At 65.6% G+C, this 14,354-nt stretch overlaps 1 protein-coding gene across 5 annotated transcripts in view; it reads right to left on the bottom strand.

Moving 5' to 3' along the window:
- The window catches only part of ATG4B (autophagy related 4B cysteine peptidase), a 41,940-nt gene that overhangs the window by 7,576 nt on the left and 20,010 nt on the right, over positions 1-14,354 (bottom strand). For 3 of the 5 annotated variants that reach the window (XM_014569584.3, XM_075937173.1, XM_075937172.1), the window contains 6 exons: positions 14,099-14,261; positions 13,648-13,737; positions 9,900-9,998; positions 8,779-8,880; positions 2,768-2,840; positions 1,707-1,786 (listed from right to left, as the gene is read on the bottom strand). In XM_014569584.3, coding sequence (XP_014425070.2) covers positions 1,707-1,786; positions 2,768-2,840; positions 8,779-8,880; positions 9,900-9,998; positions 13,648-13,717 — 424 coding nt within the window. In that variant the 5' untranslated portion in view covers positions 13,718-13,737; positions 14,099-14,261. The remainder of the gene's footprint in view (positions 1-1,706; positions 1,787-2,767; positions 2,841-8,778; positions 8,881-9,899; positions 9,999-13,647; positions 13,738-14,098; positions 14,262-14,354) is intronic. The other 2 variants (XM_075937174.1, XM_075937175.1) reach the window with 2 other exon arrangements.

Here is a 14,354-nt window from a genome sequence, read left to right as displayed (position 1 = left end):
CATCTCAGAAGGGAACAGCTGATCCATTACCTCTAACAGCTCTGCCTGTAGCCAGTGCTTTCTTCTCTTCCCTTGCCCCTCCCTCTCGGTGTGCAAGGCAATGTTGCTTATTCCTCCCCCTCCCGTCACATCTGTTCTTGCTCCCTTCCTGCTGGGTGAAAGAAGCTGCAGCTCTCGGAAACATGGACGGCCACCACACGAACGTGCCAACCCCAACCTTCAGGCAGCTCCCGCCTAGTGCCGGGGCTGGTGCGCTCTCCACTGTGCCAGTCAACCCAGAATTTACAGTAAAAATGATCAAAATGCTCATCTGGCTTTGCTGCTTGCTCCTACCAGCATCAGTCTCCACTCTGGGGGTAGCTGCCAAGCAAAGCCAACCTGGCTCGCCTGTGCCCGCAGAGTCAGGCCTGCAGGGCTCTTGCACTGCTGTGGAGACCTCAACCGGAGCCCGCGGACACTCCCTACCGTCTGGGCACTAGCCCGAGGCTAGAAGTCCGCCCAGCAGCCCAAGGCCTGCAGGCCCGAGTCGGCGGGCACAGGTGAGCCCCGGGGTTTCCTTTGCTGGGTGGGGATGCCCTTTGTTTCCAACTCCCCGGCCACGATTTGTACAGCGGCCGTTTACCACCCACGTGAGGAAGTTACTCGCCCTCTGCAGTAACGATGTTTCTTCGCGGTGCATGGCCCTGCGTGTGCTCCACTTGAGGTTCAACAAAAGCAACATAAGCTGTTGAAGGACCTTCAAAAATCCCCAAATCCAAACTGGCATTACCCTTCGATGACGCAATTATATGGCAAACTCCGGTGTCCTCTCAGCCCACTCGTAAGGGGGCAGCCAAGAAATATTTTGTTCCCCCAAAGGGGATGGAATTTCTGTTCACGCGCCCTCAACCGAACTCGTTAGTTGCGGATGCAGCTCAGCAAAAATCCAAGACGTCCCAACATAGGAATGCTGCTGCCGATAAAGAATCGAAACACTCAGACCTTCTCGGACGGAAAGTTTATCCTTCCGCCGCACTTATACTGAGAATGGCGCACTGCACTGCTCATCTGTCTGACCATAGCTGGCAGCAGTTTTAGAGAACTTGCCCGACGAGAAACGGCGACTCTCTCTGTCAAAGGGCAGGTCTTCTACCTTAGATTGTAAATCCTTAGGTACGGATGCCATCTGTAGCCATCACGACTGCCTCATAACCACGGACGTCCCCGTGGCCCATGCTGCTGCATCGGCAATATCCAGGGAAATTTGCAAGGCCGTTGTTGAGGCCGTATAGCCTTCCTGGGTAACTGATTTTAAGAGCTGCTGTTTCTCGTCGGGCAAGTTCTCTAAAACTGCCAGCTATGGTCAGACAGATGAGCAGTGCAGTGCGCCATTCTCAGTATAAGTGCGGCGGAAGGACAAACTTTCCGTCCGAGAAGGTCTGAGTGTTTCGATTCTTTATCGGCAGCAGCATTCCTATGTTGGGACGTCTTGGATTTTTGCTGAGCTGCATCCATATATCGTCGGCAATTTCTAGGATTGCATCATCAAAGGGTAATGCCAGTTTGGATTTTTGAAGGTCCTTATGTTGCTTTTGTTGAAGCGCAAGTGGAGCACACACGGGGACCCCACCGAAGAAAGCAGCCATATTACACTGTCTCTGCTCTCCTGTTCCTCCCTTTGGCCCGACAGCCAGTGCACGCAGCTTGCCTCTGCGTGTTGCACTTACTGATTTCTTCCATCACTACCGTGTTGTCCATGGCTATGTGCACTGCCAAGGCGCTCCAGGTGTCAAACGCAGCAAGTTTTCTGCAGGGAGGAGAGAGACGCAAACAGGACTAACTAGCAGGCTCTGGCAAAGGCAGGGATTTAGCAGAGCACTCCTACCTCGGCTCGGCACAGCTCACTGCGAGAATGCAGAGCTGCTCAGTCGGAGCAGGGAGGAACGTGCTGCTAGCCTAGCCTGGGAATCGAACAACAACGCAGTTTCACCACATCTAGTTCCTACCAGAGACAGCTGTCCCTGGGCTCCCCTCAGAGAGCCCAGCCAAACACTACTACACCGCTCTGATAGAGCTGGAAGGGACCTCGAGGGGTCATGGAGTCCAGTCCCTGCCCTCACAGCAGGACCAAGCACCAACCCTGACAGCTTGGCCCAGAGCCCTAACTGGCCCCTCAAGGATTGAACTCACAACCCTGGGCTTAGCAGGCCAGTGCTCAAACCACTGAGCCCTCCCCCGCTCGCTCGGTAAGGCTCCTCCCTCCCGCGACTGCCTGAGTCCCGCGGACAGCTTGCGGGGCGGAGAGCCTGCCTGTCCTGGGCCCTGAGGGAAGGCCACTGCTGCCGAGGCCGTCAGAGCCCGTGGGCAGACACGAGCCGGCTCAGGGACGCTGATGCCAGGGCCCGGCTTCTCACTCGGCGTTCACTTGCCTTTCTGGCCCCCCAGGCCGGGGCACGGAGTAAGTCCGTCCCTTTGCCCCACTGGGATGGCTGGGGGGGCGGGGGGGATGGCTGGGGCACGGGGTAAGTCTGTCCTGTTGCCCCACTGGGATGGCTGGGGGGGAATGGCTGGGGGGGGGATGGCTGGGGCACGGGGTAAGTCCGTCCTGTTGCCCCACTGGGATGGCTGGGGGGGGGGATGGCTGGGGCACGGGGTAAGTCCGTCCCGTTGCCCCACTGGGATGGCTGGGGGGGATGGCTGGGGGGGGATGGCTGGGGGCCCACTGCAGCCAGCGGGGCGAGCGGGCAGCGGGCGGTGGGAGGGGCGAAGGGAAAAGCCCGGCACTTACTTGAGCACTTGTGCGACTGTGTTTGGTCCGTACCACTGGCCAATCGACTTGCCCTCGCCGACTCCCATCTGGGCTGCAGGAGCAGACACAGCAGATGAGTCCGCGGCCCCCCACTCCCCTGCACTGTGAGGGGCTAGTCGGGTTGGATGGGACTGGCCACAGCTGGGCTCTGCTCTGCGCTGAGGGGCTGGCTGGGCCCGGCCACAGCTAAGGGCCTGAAAGACCCGCACCCGAGGGACCGGCCCCAGCGCAGACAGACTCACCGGACGCCCTCTTCCCTCCGGGCCCAGGGAGCAGAGTCTCACGGCAGCGCCCCACCGCCGGGGAACGCTGCCGAGAACCCCCCGATGTTCAGAGGTGCTGAGTCCCCCCGTCCCACGGCCTGCGCGGGAGGGCCGGAGCTCCGCCCCCCCCCCCCCCCCCAGGCACGCTCTGCTTTCCCTCACTCCTGGCAGCGCCGCCCCCCCCAGGCACGCTCTGCTTTCCCGTCACACCTGGGAGCGCCGCCCCCCCCAGGCACGCTCTGCTTTCCTGTCACTCCTGGCAGCACCGCCCCCCCCAGGCACGCTCTGCTTTCCCTCACTCCTGGCAGCGCCGCCCCCCCCAGGCACGCTCTGCTTTCCCTCACTCCTGGGAGCGCCGCCCCCCCCCAGGCACGCTCTGCTTTCCCTCACTCCTGGCAGCGCCGCCCCCCCAGGCACGCTCTGCTTTCCCGTCACACCTGGCAGCGCCGCCCCCCCCAGGCACGCTCTGCTTTCCCTCACTCCTGGCAGCGCCGCCCCCCCAGGCACGCTCTGCTTTCCCGTCACACCTGGCAGCGCCGCCCCCCCCCCAGGCACGCTCTGCTTTCCCTCACTCCTGGCAGCGCCGCCCCCCCAGGCACGCTCTGCTTTCCCGTCACACCTGGCAGCGCCGCCCCCCCCCCCCAGGCACGCTCTGCTTTCCCTCACTCCTGGGAGCGCCGCCCCCCCCCCAGGCACGCTCTGCTTTCCCTCACTCCTGGCAGCGCCGCCCCCCCAGGCACGCTCTGCTTTCCCTCACTCCTGGCAGCGCCGCCCCCCCAGGCACGCTCTGCTTTCCCTCACTCCTGGCAGCGCCGCCCCCCCCCAGGCACGCTCTGCTTTCCCTCACTCCTGGCAGCGCCGCCCCCCCAGGCACGCTCTGCTTTCCCTCACTCCTGGCAGCGCCGCCCCCCCAGGCACGCTCTGCTTTCCCCTCACTCCTGGCAGCGCCGCCCCCCCCCAGGCACGCTCTGCTTTCCCTCACTCCTGGGAGCGCCGCCCCCCCCCAGGCACGCTCTGCTTTCCCGTCACACCTGGCAGCGCCGCCCCCCCCCAGGCACGCTCTGCTTTCCCTCACTCCTGGGAGCGCCGCCCCCCCCCAGGCACGCTCTGCTTTCCCTCACTCCTGGCAGCGCCGCCCCCCCAGGCACGCTCTGCTTTCCCGTCACACCTGGCAGCGCCGCCCCCCCCCCAGGCACGCTCTGCTTTCCCTCACTCCTGGGAGCGCCGCCCCCCCCCAGGCACGCTCTGCTTTCCCTCACTCCTGGCAGCGCCGCCCCCCCAGGCACGCTCTGCTTTCCCGTCACACCTGGCAGCGCCGCCCCCCCCAGGCACGCTCTGCTTTCCCTCACTCCTGGGAGCGCCGCCCCCCCCAGGCACGCTCTGCTTTCCCTCACTCCTGGCAGCGCCGCCCCCCCCAGGCACGCTCTGCTTTCCCTCACTCCTGGGAGCGCCGCCCCCCCCAGGCACGCTCTGCTTTCCCTCACTCCTGGCAGCGCCGCCCCCCCCAGGCACGCTCTGCTTTCCCTCACTCCTGGCAGCGCCGCCCCCCCAGGCACGCTCTGCTTTCCCTCACTCCTGGCAGCGCCGCCCCCCCCAGGCACGCTCTGCTTTCCTGTCACTCCTGGCAGCGCCGCCCCCCCCAGACACGCTCTGCTTTCCCTCACTCCTGGCAGCGCCGCCCCCCCCCAGGCACGCTCTGCTTTCCCGTCACTCCTGGCAGCGCCGCCCCCCCCCAGGCACGCTCTGCTTTCCCTCACTCCTGGCAGCGCCGCCCCCCCCAGGCACGCTCTGCTTTCCCTCACTCCTGGGAGCGCCGCCCCCCCCCAGGCACGCTCTGCTTTCCCTCACTCCTGGCAGCGCCGCCCCCCCCCAGGCACGCTCTGCTTTCCCTCACTCCTGGCAGCGCCGCCCCCCCCAGGCACGCTCTGCTTTCCCTCACTCCTGGGAGCGCCGCCCCCCCCCCAGGCACGCTCTGCTTTCCCTCACTCCTGGCAGCGCCGCCCCCCCCAGGCACGCTCTGCTTTCCCTCACTCCTGGCAGCGCTGCCCCCCCCAGGCACGCTCTGCTTTCCCTCACTCCTGGGAGCGCCGCCCCCCCCAGGCACGCTCTGCTTTCCCGTCACACCTGGCAGCGCCGCCCCCCCCAGGCACGCTCTGCTTTCCCTCACTCCTGGCAGCGCCGCCCCCCCCAGGCACGCTCTGCTTTCCCTCACTCCTGGCAGCGCCGCCCCCCCCAGGCACGCTCTGCTTTCCCTCACTCCTGGCAGCGCCGCCCCCCCCAGGCACGCTCTGCTTTCCCTCACTCCTGGGAGCGCCGCCCCCCCCAGGCACGCTCTGCTTTCCCTCACTCCTGGCAGCGCCGCCCCCCCCAGGCGCGCTCTGCTTTCCCTCACTCCTGGCAGCGCCGCCCCAGGCAGGATCTCTGTGCCGTGGGCATTAGTTCTCCATAGCGCTGGGGCACGGCTGCATCACAGTCTCTCTCCCGGCACGCACGGGTGGGGGGGGGGGGGGGGGGGAGAGATCGTGGCATTAGGCCAGATGGGCTGCACTCGGCAGGGGGGGAGGGAGGGGTACTGGCATTAGGCCGGGAGGGCTGCACTCGGCGGTGGGGGGGCGGGGGGGGTACTGGCATTAGGCCGGGAGGGCTGCACTCGGCGGTGGGGGGGCGGGGGGGGTACTGGCATTAGGCCGGGAGGGCTGCACTCGGCTGGGGGGGGGGTACTGGCATTAGGCCGGGAGGGCTGCACTCGGCGGGGGGGGGAGGGGGGGTACTGGCATTAGGCCGGGAGGGCTGCACTCGGCGGGGGGGGAGGGGCGGGGTACTGGCATTAGGCCGGAAGGGCTGCACTCGGCGGGGGGAGGGGGGGGTACTGGCATTAGGCCGGGAGGGCTGCACTCGGCGGGGGGGGAGGGGCGGGGTACTGGCATTAGGCCGGAAGGGCTGCACTCGGCGGGGGGAGGGGGGGGTACTGGCATTAGGCCGGGAGGGCTGCACTCGGCGGGGGGGGGGGGGTACTGGCATTAGGCCGGAGGGGCTGCACTCGGCGGGGGGAGGGGGGGGGTACTGGCATTAGGCCGGAAGGGCTGCACTCGGCGGGGGGAGGGGGGGGTACTGGCATTAGGCCGGAAGGGCTGCACTCGGCAGTGGGGGGGGGGGGGGGTTACTGGCATTAGGCCGGAAGGGCTGCACTCGGCGGGGGGGGGGGGTACTGGCATTAGGCCGGAGGGGCTGCACTCGGCAGTGGGGGGGGGGGGGTTACTGGCATTAGGCCGGGAGGGCTGCACTCGGGGGGGGGGGGGGGGGGTACTGGCATTAGGCCGGGAGGGCTGCACTCGGGGGGGGGGGGGGGGGTACTGGCATTAGGCCGGGAGGGCTGCACTCGGCTGGGGGGGGGGTACTGGCATTAGGCCGGGAGGGCTGCACTCGGCGGGGGGGGGGAGGGGGGGTACTGGCATTAGGCCGGGAGGGCTGCACTCGGCGGGGGGGGGGGGGGGTACTGGCATTAGGCCGGGAGGGCTGCACTCGGGGGGGGGGGGGAGGGGGGGTACTGGCATTAGGTCGGAAGGGCTGCACTCGGCGGGGGGGGGGAGGGGTACTGGCATTAGGCCGGAAGGGCTGCACTCGGGGGCGGGAGGGGGGGTACTGGCATTAGGCCGGGAGGGCTGCACTCGGCGGGGGGGGGGGGGGAATACTGGCATTAGGCCGGAAGGGCTGCACTCGGCGGGGGGGGGGGGGGGTACTGGCATTAGGCCGGGAGGGCTGCACTCGGGGGGAGGGGGGGGGGTACTGGCATTAGGCCGGGAGGGCTGCACTCGGCGGGGGGGGGGGGGGGGTACTGGCATTAGGCCGGAAGGGCTGCACTCGGCAGTGGGGGGGGGGGGGGTACTGGCATTAGGCCGGGAGGGCTGCACTCGGCGGTGGGGGGGCGGGGGGGGTACTGGCATTAGGCCGGAAGGGCTGCACTCGGCGGGGGGGGGGGGGGGGGGGGTACTGGCATTAGGCCGGGAGGGCTGCACTCGGGGGGAGGGGGGGGGGGTACTGGCATTAGGCCGGGAGGGCTGCACTCGGCGGGGGGGGGGGGGGGTACTGGCATTAGGCCGGAAGGGCTGCACTCGGCGGTGGGGGGGCGGGGGGGGTACTGGCATTAGGCCGGAAGGGCTGCACTCGGCGGGGGGGGGGGGGGGGGGGGTACTGGCATTAGGCCGGGAGGGCTGCACTCGGGGGGAGGGGGGGGGGTACTGGCATTAGGCCGGGAGGGCTGCACTCGGCGGGGGGGGGGGGGGGTACTGGCATTAGGCCGGAAGGGCTGCACTCGGGGGGGGGGGGGGGGGTACTGGCATTAGGCCGGAAGGGCTGCACTCGGCGGGGGGGGGGGGGGTACTGGCATTAGGCCGGGAGGGCTGCACTCGGCGGGGGGGGGGGGGGTACTGGCATTAGGCCGGGAGGGCTGCACTCGGCGGGGGGGGGGGGGTACTGGCATTAGGCCGGGAGGGCTGCACTCGGCGGGGGGGGGGGGGTACTGGCATTAGGCCGGGAGGGCTGCACTCGGCGGGGGGGGGGGGGGGTACTGGCATTAGGCCGGGAGGGCTGCACTCGGCGGGGGGGGGGGGGGGGGGGGTACTGGCATTAGGCCGGGAGGGCTGCACTCGGCGGGGGGGGGGGGGGGTACTGGCATTAGGCCGGGAGGGCTGCACTCGGCGGGGGGGGGGGGGTACTGGCATTAGGCCGGGAGGGCTGCACTCGGCGGGGGGGGGGGGGGTACTGGCATTAGGCCGGGAGGGCTGCACTCGGCGGGGGGGGGGGGGTACTGGCATTAGGCCGGGAGGGCTGCACTCGGCGGGGGGGGGGGGGTACTGGCATTAGGCCGGAAGGGCTGCACTCGGCGGGGGGGGGGGGGTACTGGCATTAGGCCGGGAGGGCTGCACTCGGCGGGGGGGGGGGGGGTACTGGCATTAGGCCGGGAGGGCTGCACTCGGCGGGGGGGGGGGGGGTACTGGCATTAGGCCGGGAGGGCTGCACTCGGCGGGGGGGGGGGGGGGGTACTGGCATTAGGCCGGGAGGGCTGCACTCGGCGGGGGGGGGGGGGTACTGGCATTAGGCCGGAAGGGCTGCACTCGGCGGGGGGGGGGGGGTACTGGCATTAGGCCGGGAGGGCTGCACTCGGCGGGGGGGGGGGGGGTACTGGCATTAGGCCGGGAGGGCTGCACTCGGCGGGGGGGGGGGGGGTACTGGCATTAGGCCGGGAGGGCTGCACTCGGCGGGGGGGGGGGGGGGTACTGGCATTAGGCCGGAAGGGCTGCACTCGGCGGGGGGGGGGGGGGTACTGGCATTAGGCCGGGAGGGCTGCACTCGGGGGGGGGGGGGGGGTACTGGCATTAGGCCGGGAGGGCTGCACTCGGCGGGGGGGGGGGGGTACTGGCATTAGGCCGGAAGGGCTGCACTCGGCGGGGGGGGGGGGGGGGGGTACTGGCATTAGGCCGGGAGGGCTGCACTCGGCGGGGGGGGGGGGGGTACTGGCATTAGGCCGGGAGGGCTGCACTCGGCGGGGGGGGGGGGGGTACTGGCATTAGGCCGGAGGGGCTGCACTCGGTGGTTTTCATGGCACAAACCCTTCGACCCTTCCATGGCAATAGCCGTCAGTGGCAGGCCCTGGCCCGGCTTTGGCACTAAGAGGAAGCTGCTGCTCTGTACCGGTCGGGGGTCCCGGGCAGCACACGCCTGTCTCACCTATCTGGTGGATGGAGTAGTAGCTGTCTTTCCTGTCACTGAAGGCATTAAGGACACTGAAGTACTCGTCTGTCTGCATCTCCCCTTTCACCCACCTCCAATCTAAGAGAGACGGGAGGAGAAATGCAGGTTACTTACCAGTCTACATCTCACGTCCCGGCCTGGGACTTCCTTCCGCTGTGTGCCAGACACCTTATTGCTAGGAACCTGAGGAGATCCCCCCAAAAGGACCCCGCTAAACACAAGTACAAGGGTCTTCCCGGCGGTGGGAACTGAAGCCGTGGTAAATATCTCCAGGGTGTGCAGGGATCCTTCTCGGGATGCACTGGGTCCCAAGGCGAGAGAACACCCGTGTCAAAAATCTCGCCCCGAAATCCCGCAAGCAAGCGCCTCAGTCACCACCGAAGTGGGGCACTGCCTGGGAGGCGCAGGAAGACTGCGCACCGGGGTCTTCTGCCAGCCCAGAGCACCGCAGCCACCGCCGCCAGAGAGACCAGGTGTCACAGCACAGCTGGCCACTGGTGTCACTTCTAGGAGAGTGGGATTCAGAGCCGCCTGAAGGCATCTCAGCAGGGAGTTAAAAATAAAAGTAGCAGCTGCCTGCTTTGCAGCAGTGTCAGCCAGCGGAAGGATTTCAGACGTACCAGCCTGCACAGTTTGGGGCTCCCTTGCTGAGCCCTTTGGGGGCTCTCAGACTAACTGGGGTCTGCAGTCATTTAGAAAGGATCCAACGTAACCATGGCCTATCAGCGGGCAGAACGGCAGAACGTCTGCAGGCTGCCGCAGCAGTTAACCCAAACCCTAGGCCGCCCCCCGACGTGATCTCGTCTCCAAGCTGGTGCAGAGGGACGCACAAGAACGTTTCCCGGCCAGGCCAGCCCAGGCCGATTGCCCAGACAGTATTTTGTCCACTTAACTGACTTATGCATGTGGATTTGGACGATGCTCGTGAAACTCGCCGGGCGTTTCCATGGGGGCTGCTCCATCATCCAGCTCTTCAGCTGGGAAGAGCTGGGAAATGCGACATGGCGCCCACGGCAGTTACAGGTTGTGCCCTCTCTCTCGGTAACCCCAGCTTGTGGCTGGCTCTGGACACCTGGCCGAAGGGCGAGCTGATTTACCTCTGCCTAAGTGCCGGCAGACCAGTGCCTGAGCGAAGATCATCTGACCACATCTTAACATGCAGCCCCAGCCGGTATCGGACGTGGGACCTGTTCCTCCTGCAGCCAAGCAAAACATCAGGGTTAGATCAGCTGTCTAGTCACAGAGCAATACAGTGGGGAGGGGACCAGGTGGGTGCAGCGATGGCAGGGACTCGTCTCAGACAGCGACACCGAGGAATAAAGACAGATTTAAGAGGCACCCTCCCGCCCGCCCTTAAGGGAAATAAAGCCAGGCGCTTACAGAACAGAGGGGAGGAGTGCCAAGCAGCACAGACTGGGGAGCGAGAGGTGGGATCACGACAGCCCCCAGGCATGGGTCTGTGAACAGATCTCCAGACCACACCACCCAGGGCCATCCCTATAGGGGTGGAGAGCCAGGGACAACCCCCTCACGCCTCCCCAAGGCCCCGCCCCCGCTCCACCCGGCCCAGCTGCACCCCACCCCCTAGCAACGCGGCCCGAGGGACAAGCGCTGGCAGCGGGATCAGGCCGCACCAAGGGCGGCAGCGGGAAGCGGAGCGCCCCAGGCCCAGCCCGCTCTGCTCACTGGCTCCTGGCCGGGTCGCTCCGCTTCCCACATCGCGAGTGCAGGGGCAGGTCCCCCACCCCCAGTGCAGCCCAGGGGTCTAGCGGGGGGCCTGTGCCCGCACTCCCCGGCAGTGGGAAGCGGAGCGACCTAGGCTCCCGGCGGGAGCTCGGGGGAGGCGGCTTGGGGGAAGGAGCGGAGTGGAAGTGGGGCGGGCAGCAGAGCGGAGCATTCTGCTGCTCGCCACCGTCAGGAAGTGTGGGGGCAGACCCCTGCTGCCAGTGCCAGGTCCCCCGGGCCGCCCTGAGGGCCCCCCCAACCGGTGTGAGGGGTGGAACAGCTGGAAAGCTACCAGAACCCTGGTGAACTGTTCAAAACCAGGCCTTGTCTGGACTATTTTCTCCATAACCTCCACCCAGACCGTGAACCTGGACAAGGGGAGGCCTCTGCAGCGCCTGGCGCTACACGGGGCTCCCAAGCGGACAGGAGAGAAATGAGCCAGGAGGCAGAGGCACTTGGATCAGTAGCAGACGCTAAAGGCTTTAAGCAAATCCCACGGCTGAGCGTCAGAGAAAGCTGCCAGCTCCACTCCCAGGCCAGGCCAAGCGGGAGCAGAAGGAGGAGCGGGCTGCACTGACTCAGCTGCTCCTAGGAAATGCCTGCAATGAAAGAGAGGAGCTCTCCAGAGCTCAACGCCAGCCTCCTGCCCGCGCGAGATCGGTTTCTGCTGGGGCGGCAGAGCTCTCCGTCACACAGGCTGGCACGCACAACCGAAGCCAAGAGCTGAAACCACAGTGGAGACATCCCAGGGGACGGGGGCAGCCAACACCGGAGCGGGTGGCGGCAGAAGAGGGCGGAGGGGTTCACAGCAGCAATAAGAACACATGGCAACTCGACTGTAGTGCGGGCACCTTGCAAGGCCGCCGCTCGCATGGAAGCAGCCCGGAGAAAGGCGCAGCGGGGGAATGGGAAAGGGCGAAAGGGCGACTGAAGCAGAGATGTGACGAACTCGCTGGGCCACAGGCACTTTCGCTCCTTTGGGGGGTCCCTGCTGTGTCACTAACACAGGCAGTTTGCACCTGTGCCCTGGTGCTTTCTGTGGTAACCTGGGATGACAGCCAGCGTGGTAAAGTAAGCCAACAGGAGTTCAAGCAAACTGTTATTCCAGGGAACAGACACACAAGGAGCGTGAAGTCATTTTTTTAATGGGACCATCTCCTGGTGCGGAGGCAGGTCACTTTTCACCCCCCACAGCCAGGGCCAGCTCTAGGTTTCTTGCCCCCCCAAGCAAACCCCCCCCCCTTTTTGTTGTCTTTTACACATTTGCACTTTGCACATTTTTTTGTTTGTTTTTGTCCCAGCATTTTAGCCCTATAAATAGCAAATTCAGCAGACTTCCGATAATCCGGCACCTTTGGGACCCAGGGGGTGTCAGATTATCGGATATGCCGGAGTATCAGGAGATACTCTGGCAGGGGGGCTGTGACAGATGTGAGGCGGGGGGCGGACGGGCGGGGAACGGCGCGGGGCAAACCGGGTGCTGGTGAGGGGCAGCGCTGCGGGACCAACCTGGCAGCACCCCAGCTGCTCTGCCCCACGGCTTCCCCAAGTCCGCCACTGGTCAGTTTCAGCAGCAGCAGCAGTGGACTTGGGGAAGCCGCTCCAACTGTCCGGAGCATTTCCGGGTTCCAGTTGGTGCTGGACGATCGGGAGTGCCGGACCATCGGGGGTGCCAGACCACTGGATGCCGGACAACTGGAGTTTTACTGGATCATTTTCATTATTTTTTTCCATAAAGGCAAAGGCACTTCAAGTAAACTCCCCCTCCCCTTTCACTCGCTGCTGGGTCACAACAGCCTTATCCCTGCCCTGTCCAGCACTTCCCTATGGACCAGCCCCCCTCACTCCTGACCCATAGGGGGAGCAGGGTGCAAGGACAGCGCAGAGCCAGAGAGGTGCAGGAACCGGAGTGCAGGGGTGGTGCAGGGAATGGGCGGCGCAGAGCCAGAGAGCCGCAGGGAACAGGGAGAGCAGGGGGACCAAGGTGCAGGGTGCAAGGGCGGCGTGGGGAACGGGCGGGGCGGACGCAGCGAGCCAGGCGGCCGGCAGGGAGCAGTCTCTCGCCAGTGAAGGGGGCTGGGGCCGTGGCAGGACTGAAGCCGGCAGGGCGGGGCGGATGCAGCGAGCCGGGCGGCCGGCAGGGAGCAGTCTCTCGCCGGTGAAGGGGGCTGGGGCTGTGGCAGGACTGAAGCCGGCAGGGCGGGGCGGACGCAGCGAGCCGGGCGGCCGGCAGGGAGCAGTCTCTCGCCAGTGAAGGGGGCTGGGGCTGTGGCAGGACTGAAGCCGGCAGGGCGGGGCGGACGCAGCGAGCCAGGCGGCCGGCAGGGAGCGGTCTCTCGCCAGTGAAGGGGGCTGGGGCTATGGCAGGACTGAAGCCGGCAGGGCGGGGCGGACGCAGCGAGCCGGGCGGCCAGCAGGGAGTGGTCTCTCGCCGGTGAAGGGGGTTGGGGCTGCGGCAGGACTGGAGCCTGCGGGGTGGGGCAGAGCCTGGCCACACTGCGCTTCGCAGCCAGTTCCCGGCGACACGCAGCCAGAGCCGAGCTCCTGTGGCCCTTTAAAATCGGCGGGGCGGGGCATTGCCGGGGGCAGCTGCTTACCTGGAAATGCCGCCCCAGGAAATGTGCCGCCCCAAGCACGGGCTGGATTTGCTGGTGCCTAGAGCCGGCCCTGCCCACAGCTCCGCTTCAGGTCCCCTCCTTTCGCCATCTCTGCCTCAGAGTTTTTGTGGCAGTGACAGGGCCGCTCACCATTACCTTGTCCCCAGTAACCACGCGACCTGACGGCACACAGGGCGGCTGGAACTGCACTCATGATCATGCCGTTGGTTGCTACAGGGGGAAGTGACCGCAAAGCCCGTAACCAACGTCACCGGCACCATACTCTCTCCACTGCTGAGAGGACACCCTTACAGCCCATGAAATCTAACCACAAGATCGCAACCGAGCCAGCAGACTACGAGGGTGCCGTGCAGTCCTCAACTGTGATGATGCTGATGAAGCCAATTGACATCTCTCTGCCACGAACTATGATAAAGAACTAAAGGACGACCCCATGCAACTTCCCCAAGAACTTCAGGTACTAGCACACCCTTCCTAATCCACTTCAAGAGAAACTTCATACCTTCCTGCCCCAGGGACCGTCGACATTCGTTCCAAGACACACGAAGAGGGGAACCAGACAGACCCACCATACCGGACCACAGCTCTCTTCCTGAAAGAATACAGGGACTCACAGAAACCACCCTTACAACAACCCACCACACAAGCCTCCTTCCTCCAGGACACGCTGACTCGCTCCACAACTGCCCTCAAAACAACATCCTTGCCACCACTTCCCCATACAGTATCCCTCACAATGACGGCAGAGCTGCCTCCCTCCAGTACGTACAAGACAGTGGACAGCCCTCACATGTCTGCTCCCAACGCATTCATTCCATCCTCACCCACAGCAATTCAATAGGCACTTTCTGCCAGCCACAGGTACCATGCTGGCTCCTCAATATGCCAAGCCCTTCATGGGCCACCTGGACGAAAAGCGTCTGACCAAACAAAGCACAACCCCAATGACATACCTGAGAGAAAACCGGTGACATTTTCATCGTCTGGACAGACAGCTTACACTCCTATAGATTTCCACCCCAACTTCAACAGCCACCAAGGCCTTTAAACTCTTTCGGGAACACTCCCACACTAGCGTCAACGTCCTGGATCCCAACCAGCTTCAACAATGGAACCCTGCAAGACAACCACACAGACCCAATGGCCACCGTTAGCACTCCAAGAAACCGGTTCTCCACAGCCGGGCACTCAGATACCACACAACCTGCC

Source organism: Pelodiscus sinensis, chromosome 10 (genome assembly GCF_049634645.1).
Source record: "Pelodiscus sinensis isolate JC-2024 chromosome 10, ASM4963464v1, whole genome shotgun sequence".
Lineage (NCBI taxonomy): Eukaryota > Metazoa > Chordata > Testudines > Trionychidae > Pelodiscus > Pelodiscus sinensis.
Note: the sequence above shows the minus strand (reverse complement) of the source record. Positions and strands in the feature narration are given on the sequence as shown.